Source organism: Chinchilla lanigera, unplaced genomic scaffold (genome assembly GCF_000276665.1).
Source record: "Chinchilla lanigera isolate Chin_1 unplaced genomic scaffold, ChiLan1.0 scaffold00017, whole genome shotgun sequence".
Taxonomy (NCBI): domain Eukaryota; kingdom Metazoa; phylum Chordata; class Mammalia; order Rodentia; family Chinchillidae; genus Chinchilla; species Chinchilla lanigera.
Window position 1 is genome coordinate 30,222,993 of NW_004955418.1, and position 8,804 is coordinate 30,231,796.

General features: G+C 38.3%; 1 protein-coding gene across 1 annotated transcript; it reads left to right on the forward strand.

Annotated features, from left to right (window-relative positions):
- Positions 1-4,854: 4,854 nt before the first annotated feature.
- On the forward strand, positions 4,855-5,805 carry LOC102011991 (olfactory receptor 5V1-like). The gene has a single exon (XM_005382370.1). It carries the CDS (start codon positions 4,855-4,857, stop codon positions 5,803-5,805), a length of 951 nt encoding a protein of 316 aa, XP_005382427.1.
- The last annotated feature ends 2,999 nt before the right edge of the window (positions 5,806-8,804 follow it).

Genomic DNA, 8,804 nt, shown 5'->3' on the forward strand with positions numbered 1-8,804 from the left:
AATGGAATATTACACAGCTATAAAGAAAGATACACTAGAGGCTTTTATAGGTAAATGGACACAACTAGAGACCATACTCATAAGTGAAATAAATAATATCTGCATGTGTAAACATGTCTCACTATTGTAAGTACCTGAAAGAGTGAATAAAATCTAAAAGGTGCAATAGATATCAACAAAGGGAAAGAAACTGCTCAAAAGGAAAGAACAACTGGGATGAGGGAAAAAAGAAAAGAAAGAAGGAAAAAATACGTATATATGTATACACAGGATAGGTAGGATAGTTGTACTACTGGTTTCTAGTGCTTTATTAAAGGAACAGCTAATTTTTAATTGTTTGATCAATCCTACCTGTCTGTATTTGTTTATTTGAGTAACTAATTTGAAAATATCAATATGTAATACAGCAACCATTTCTAATTTCCTATCACCCTGCCTGAAATTCTTTATTGCTTGTATTGTTTTTGTAAATGTCTGTGTGTCTGTTAATATGTTTTCATTCCGTTAGCTTTAAAATAAAAAACAAACATGAAAATAAGCAAATATAAGCACTACAGCCCACATAGTCCAATTGTTATGGCTACATGGGAAAGAGAATTTCCCAAAGAACCAGGAACACAGTTGAGAGTCCTGCTTTTTTCTCAACTGTAGCCAGATTAACCGAGGATGAAAGCTTCCAGGTGGGAGGTGAGACAGATATTTCCCTTTGTTAATTTTTATGTTTATGTTTGATTTTTATAACTTACTCTCATCTTGTCTAGTGAAACTCTGTACTACCTCTACTGTTTTATCAAAGAATTATTTTCTTATTCCCTGTAATGTTTTAAGCAGTCTTTCATTCTTATATCTGGTAATCTCAGCAATGTAGGTGAGGATAGCAATATGTAATGTAACAACCACTGTTGATTCGTATTATTTTCTCTTTAGACTCTGTATCACTTTGAATGTTCTTGCTTTGATTTGTTTAGATACTGGTATGCTGCTACTGTTCTATTTGTTTGTTTCACACTTACTACTCTCTTAAAAAATATAAAAGTGGAATGATATAACAAATATATTCTCTTCACTTCAATCAATAATTGCAAATATGTTGTTTTATCTACCCATCTACGTGTCCATACATAGATACAAAATTTTTGATAGAATCTTCTAACTTCTAACCAATGTACAATTAAAAAATTCAAATATCAGTTACATAGCTTGACATTCCATTCACACTATGTTGATTGACACACGTTTTCATGCCTATAGTATGTAATTTTTACAACATAAAAATACATAGTGTGTATAAAATTGTATTAAAGTTTATCCCATTCAACATGCAGAATAAAAATTTTTGTCAATTTTCTGGCCTAATCATATTTTATAATAATGATAATGTGCTTACAATAGAGTATCTGGAAAACATCACATTAATCTTTACTTATTTCTTTTCTTTGCCACTGCAGACTGAACCCAAGGCTTTTGCACTGACCTGCATCCCCAGCCCTTTTTATTTTCAAGACAGAGTTTTGGCAAGTTGCTAAGTTTTCCAGACTGGAGTCAAATATACAGTTCTCCTGCCTCAGCCTCCCTAAATGCAAGTTATTCTTTACTTTTGTCTGACAGTGCAATTGCTGGAGGAAAAGTCTGTCTTATTCCTACCCCATTCCAATAAACCAATTGTCACAGCTGTACATTTCATGATTCTTTCTAAACTTACAACTGATTAGCAGTGAGTGCTCATGATTGGGTTAGCTGTACTTTTGGCTAATGAAGTGTAGAAGGATATTCCCACCAGAGTCCTTATTTTCATTTTTTTTCCATAGGGGAAAATGGGAATAATGTAAACTATGGAATGTATTTCCGTATGAGCCTGATATATACGAGAGGCATTTGCTCAGATTCACTGATGGGCTTCCTGCTATCTGGGTCCTCTGGTGTTTTTCATGCAGGAATTTGGTGATGAAAAATCTGGAACTAAAAAGGCAAGACAATCGTGTCAAATTTTAGATTTCTCAGTTAAGTAACTGGATATTTGTAAAGATGTTAATATGGTGTAAAATGCACACATTAAAAATGCTTAAACATAATATTAAATAAGAGAGAGAATATTTTAAATTATTTGAGGTATGTAAATAAATGCAGACAAAGAGTTTGACTCAGTATATGAAATAAGCCTGCACAAGTGCCTATCCTGACCTCGGCATATAAGATGCTGCTGTGTCTAATTCATGTTTCTGACCAATGGTTTTGAGCTTTCGTTTTCTACAAAAGTGGATCCACAAGGCTAAGCAGGCACCAAGACGTCACAAAGTAGGGAGAGAGATTCCATGCTAGCGGGTATTTGAGCTCTTCTAGTTTATCAAGTATTAACCCATTGAGCCGATCTTCCTTAGCAACAAAGTTTGAAAGAAAATTATTCCATTTTAAAGAAAATGTAAGTACAACATTTCCTTGAGATTGTTATACTGAATATAGTATACATTCTGAATTATCTTAGTATTAAAGATACATCAGTGGTTAATTTAGGTAACTATTTTTATTTTTCTGTATGTACTAGAAAATTGAAGTAATGCTAAAGAGAAAAGCTACATGAATGGTCCATTTGGCTTTGGCCATACGTATGAAAGGATAAACAACAGAACTGCCAATGAGGTTTGACTCTGAGCAATTTCCAGTACAAGACTAACCCTCATCACGCATCCTTGTGCTGGTTGTCACTGAATACTGGGCTCTTCATCACCGTGGCCAGAGCTGCTTTCCCTGGAGTCCCCTGTTCCCATTGGCTTGCACTGGCACAGCTGGTTACAGAGCGCTCAGAGCCCTGTCCTTCACAAGGACGCCTCTGACTCTGATACGTGGCCCCAGGGCTGGTGAGAAAGGTGATGGAAACCCTTCCTCAGCCATGTGCTGCTGCTTTCTAATTACATGCAAACACCTAGGTCAGGACACAATTATGTTTAATTTAGTAGGAGGAGATGGCTATGATAACTTCCTTCTGCATATGAGCAACTTCTGGATTCTATATGGCCAAGATGCAAGCTTGACTTAATAAATATAAAACACCAAGTGCAAAAGGCAGGGAGAATTTTTGTCATTTTTGGAGGACATGTGATAACCACACAACCTGAGGTGCAACAGGGCCGTGAGTTTTAATACAGGCGTTGTTCACTCTTTCCTCACAGGCCTCATTTGAAAACACCGAGCTTCTAAATGTGGGCATAGGGCTGAAGGAGAAGCTAATATGCGAATACAAATGTAACTGAAGATACGAACTTTTCTTATAATAAAACTACCTTATTTAGTTCCTTAGAGTCACTATTTTATTTTAAAAGTATGAATATATAAATTGAGAATCTCCATGGAATGTTTTCCTTTGAAATTGCATTTTATTAGTGCATGTTTGCAGGACCTGCATTGTGCAGCCATCTTGGGGAGTCGGGACATGTGCACACCACAGCTTCTTTCTTTATTTCAGTCCCCTCTCCTCCCTGCCCTCCCCCTCCTCTAGCTCCCCTCCCCCTTTACATTCTTGCTGATCTTATTAATCTCAGGTCGTGTTTATGGTGCACAGCGTCCACACTCACTGAGGTTATGAGGCCTTGTGCCTGGCGCAACTTCACTCTATTTTCCTCTCCCATCCTGATCCCCTCACTCTCTGCCCTTGGACCACTGGACCACTTCCCATCTGCAAGAGACCCATCCTCTTGTCTCCTCTGTCCTTCCTTCATGTATCTCTTAGTTTGTACTTTGCCTAATCAGAAGAGAGATACCATGTGGTATTCCAGTTTGTGTCTGATTCATTTCTCTCAGCATTCCATTTTATAAGTGCATCTATTATCCTACAAGTGTCTCAAATTTGTCTTTCTTTATTTCCAGAGAATATTGAACGTTTGAGAACATGGTGCTTGACAAAGGAGATGTTTTCTATTTTAATATATTTTATTCAATTAAAATGGTTAGTTATATCCATGCCTTTTATGTTATTGTATTGATTTTCATTCTACATTTCATGATGATTATCATAGAGAGTTTTATTTTCTCCCAAGCCTGCTGCTGTATGAGGATAGAAAATAACATTTTCTAGAAGACTCAGTGACTCTTACTAATTTTGCATGAAAAGTGGTGTTAGAAAATAGTTTCATTCCATCTGTGAAAATAAATCATTATGCATAATTTGTATAATTTATACTATGCGTTTTATGTAAGCAAAGATGCTGTTAATATGTAGTTCCCATCAGGCAAAAAAGGAAGAGGCAATCATAGAGATTATTGCATTTTATTTTCTAGTCATTTTGTATTGATATGGTTTACAAAACTTAACACTGTGAAAGTATATAAAGCAGAACCAGACATGTGTGAAAAATGCACTATCAATTGTCACTGAACTGTGAAACCCCAAACTAAGCTAAAGGCAAATCCAAAGCTTTAAGAAGGTGGATTTTCAATATCTCTTTAGCTTTGCAGAAGGTTTTCTATTGACCAGAAGCCAAGGATAAATATTTTAAGAAATACCGTGTAGCCAGGTGTGGTGGCCCACTGCACTGTGAGAGACTGAGGCAGGAGAGTCATAAATTCACTGCAAATCTGGACAACATGATACTTGGAAAGATGTTGGTGATTACTATTACTACTACTACTAGAAACTGGGGAAGTGGCTCCTTGGAAAGGCCTGGGAGTGTCAAAGTAGAAGGTGCTTTCTATTTTAAATTTAAAAGCTAAGTCTCTAACTAAACTAAAGGTTAATATTATTCATTGTCCACCACATACCATTGTCTTCCAGAAGTTTCTCAGCAATAAGCACATTGGTTGCTACTCTAACTTGTGCTTGCTGATTTCTTTCATACAGAAAGACCCCAGTGGAGAGAGGAGATGGGCGTCTACAATGTCACCACGGTGACTCAGTTCATCCTCATCGGGCTGTCTGACCTCCCTGAGGTGCGCTACCCTCTCTTTGTAGCCTTTGCCATCATCTACCAGGTCACCTTGGTGGGAAACGGGGCCATCCTCCTGGCCATCGGGACTGAGGCAAAGCTGCACACGCCCATGTACTACTTTCTGGCAAACTTGTCCCTCTTAGACATATTCTGCCCATCAACTACGGTCCCCAAGATGCTCCGGAACCTCTTGACTGAGGACCACAGCATTTCTTTTATTGGGTGTGCTCTGCAGCTGTATTTTCTAGTAGCCCTGATGGGGACTGAGGTCTTCCTGCTGGCTGTCATGGCTTATGACAGGTACGTGGCGATCTGCTTCCCCCTTCGCTACTCTGTCATCATAACCAAGGCTCGCTGTGCCCAGCTAGTGTTGGGGACCTGGGCAGCTGGCTTTATAAATTCCACTATCCACACAGTGTCCACCTTCAGCCTGTCCTTCTGCAGGTCCAATCTGGTTAACCAGTATTACTGTGACATTCCACAAATTGTGGCCTTGTCTTGTTCATCCACCTACGTGGCTGAAATGCTTGCTTTAGTGATAGGAGGAGTCTTTGGGACCAGCGCCTTCCTGACCACCTTGATCTCCTATGTCTACATCATCTCCACCATCCTGAAGATCCAGTCTGCAGAAGGGAAGCGCAAAGCCTTCTCCACGTGCGCCTCCCACCTGCTGGTGGTCTGCCTGTTCTACGGCACCGCCATCTTCACCTACCTGCGCCGCTCCTCCAGCCAAAGCTCTCTTTCCAGAGACAGACTCATCTCCATGCTGTACGGCATCATCACCCCGATGCTCAACCCCGTCATCTACAGCCTAAGGAACACGGAGGTGAAGGGAGCACTCGCCAGGGTTTTGTGTGGAAGATGCCCACAGGAAGCACAGAGTTAAAGCAGAGGAACTCAGGACTCTCAGGATGAGTTCCCTGGAAGAATTCACAGAAAGAATCATTTCCTTTTAGCATAAAACACTTGTGTAAGCATACATAGAAATTTACAGTCATACATTAAACTATTTATGCTTATCATGTATATTTTTAAACACTGAGAACTTAAAATTTGTCCTCCAAAAATAGACATCTCTGAAAGTCAGAGAGGTCTATTAGTAATTACCTCATATAAGAGTTATAACAATCTACTGTAAGTCGGTTTATATCTGTTGCCCATACCCACGCCCTTGCCTCTCCAGATAGTACATTAATGATATCCATGTGATTTTACATGTGTCTAAGTCTGTATCTTCCAGTCTGTAAACAGGTATTCCTTGTGCGCTCTTCTCCTTCATTGCTCAGCACCTGTCCTCCGAGGTTTCCTTACGTTTACATTTCATTCTTTCTTTCAGTTTTGTTTTCTATGTTATATTTCACCACTTCTCTGCTTTCTCAGTTGCCCACATCCGTTGTGCTACTGCCAACCTCACCCTCTAAGTAGACCATTTATGTTCTGGGGTCTCTGATTTAGATAATTAGTTTGATTAGCTCACTCACTGTCCTCTTAGCCCAAAAGTGCTCAAAACTTCAGTTATCGCTCTCCACACTACACACACTCCTCATCAGCAATGTTACCGTTTCTTGCCATATGTCCTCAGCTACTCAGATGAAACTTCATGAAACTAGATTGGTTTGCTTTAAATCTCTGAAGTTCCACTAAGTGTGACTAGAGAGCTGTCATTTCTGGGAAGTAGAAATGATTTATTTCCAGACATCTGTTTATGTACGTAATACGCCAAATATTTACACTTGCCTACATACTTTTCCCTAACTCCTAGCATCCCGACTCCTTTCGAAGTGTAGCTCCCCATCTAGTGACCACAGTTAGTATGTGACCACTGTCTGCGTTTCTGGTTCTGTTTTCTCTCTGGCATTCAGTGTCTCCTCTCCTCCATTTTTCTGTGTTTTGCCTCCCCATATTCAATAAGAGAAGTGATCACATCACTCATGACGTGTTTTTGTACTATTTAGTGATGTGCTTTTTCTCCTTTGGACTGTCATCACTTTCACTCACTTTCAAAACGTACCTTGTCATGTGCACCTATGCCTCTGGAGCTACACGATTAGCACTCTGAGATCCGGTCTTGTGGTATAAACTACATTTTCCAGCACTCGGCATTGTTCCACTGTGTGCTCTCAGCAACACTAACTTTGCTCCTAGTAGGTTCACATTTACTGCCTGTTATTAATTTTTGATGCAATAAAAAAATCTCTACAGTCTTGGCAAATAAAATGAAATACTCACCTACATTGTAAAATGTTTGGCATTTTTGATATCTTCATTTATTCTTAATAGCAGTCTGCATAGAGTATAAAGAATCAAATTTTCATTGCATAAAAATAATTTCAATAATTCATGGAATTTATTAAATGTAATACCTTGTAAAATTAAATAAAATCTTAAAACTCAAGCAATTATTAATTTTAGATATAAGACAAATATTTATTTACTGCTTTATCACTTACTTGAACATCATGTTGAATTTACACTATGTGCAAATACACAAACCGCCTTAGTCTAACTTTGTCTGCCAGACATTCTGTGGCTCCCACCAAGTCTGCCATATGTCAGGGTTGCGCCAGACTGAAAAATCTATTGGAAAACATTTTTAAAATTCACATATTTCAATATTTGATTTTTTTTTTGGTATTTTTGAGACAGAATCTCACTATGCAGTTCAGGCTGGCCTTGAACTCACCTTGTAGCCCAGGCTGGTCTCGAATTCACAACAATCCTCCTGCCTCAGCCTCCCAAGTGCTGGGATTACAAGTGTGTGCCACCATGCCTGGCTCAATATTTGATTTTTCAGATGAATTCATAGTACCTCTAAGGGAATAACAGTGAAGAACTCAAGATCTTAAAATCATGCAATTTGGATGAGTTTGGTGAGTGATATATCCTTCCTTACCTTAGTGAGATGAAGTTGTTTAGCTCTTTGGCTAATCAGACTTTGATGATATGTTTTTTTTTTTTCTTGATAGAATCAGAATTTGATTTCTTTAATAAGAAAACTAGTTAATTGGACAGTTTAAACTGGATATTTTCAAAGTAGCCATACCAGAATCCATATATATGTCTTTAGTTACAAAAGTGCAGCATTTTTCTTGCAGAATTCCTGAAAAGAAAAATTGCATCATTACCCACAACTTCCCCACTCAAGGCAATTAGTCAAAAGCTGTCTTCTTTGAATTAGCTAAGGAAGACTCTTTAAGGAAACATTAAAATTCCTCATGACCCGTTCCCTTACAGCAAGCTAAAATCTTGTCCTCAAAAGTCAGGGTATGGATGTGTGGATGTCTAAGATTTGGAAGATACTGAGTGTTGAGAGGTGGTCACAGCTTAGGACTTGGCAGAATAAATGAGTGAAACCTTGTAATCTGAATTAATGACACATGTGCTTTTCTTGAACCCACCTTGTTTTTTACATGTAGGCTTAATATTTCCAGTATTAAGGTTACTGCTTCAGCAGAAGTCAGGAAAATAACTCTGTAGTAGTCAGAATGTTATCCTACTGTGTATTGTTTTCTTTATTGTAAATAATAATGAGCAGTAGTCAATAAATAGTTTTATATTCCTTTAAAAATAAATAAAACTAAGGAATATCTCTACTTTATTCCACTCTTCCTTCCTTCCTAAAAGTCATAAACATGATCAAATTATACCAGCACTTTGTGAACCACTCCTCAAGGGTTGTAGGTAACTTTATGGTAATTTTAAGCTATTCCACCTTTGTTTTTCATGGTTTATGAACTGCAGCAAGAGGAAATGGGGAAAACACTGCTGTCCTTTCCTAGTGTGCTTAATCAGGCTGCTGGAGAAAGGATGGTGAAGTGTGTATGGTAGGTTGGGGGGCGAGCTTTGTCTATGGAAGGATATCCACTGGAAAATCCTCTAAGAAGT

Bases quoted from the DNA above. Each gene is read 5' to 3' on its own strand.
- LOC102011991 (XM_005382370.1), top strand. From the start codon at position 4,855: ATGGGCGTCTACAATGTCACCACGGTGACTCAGTTCATCCTCATCGGG.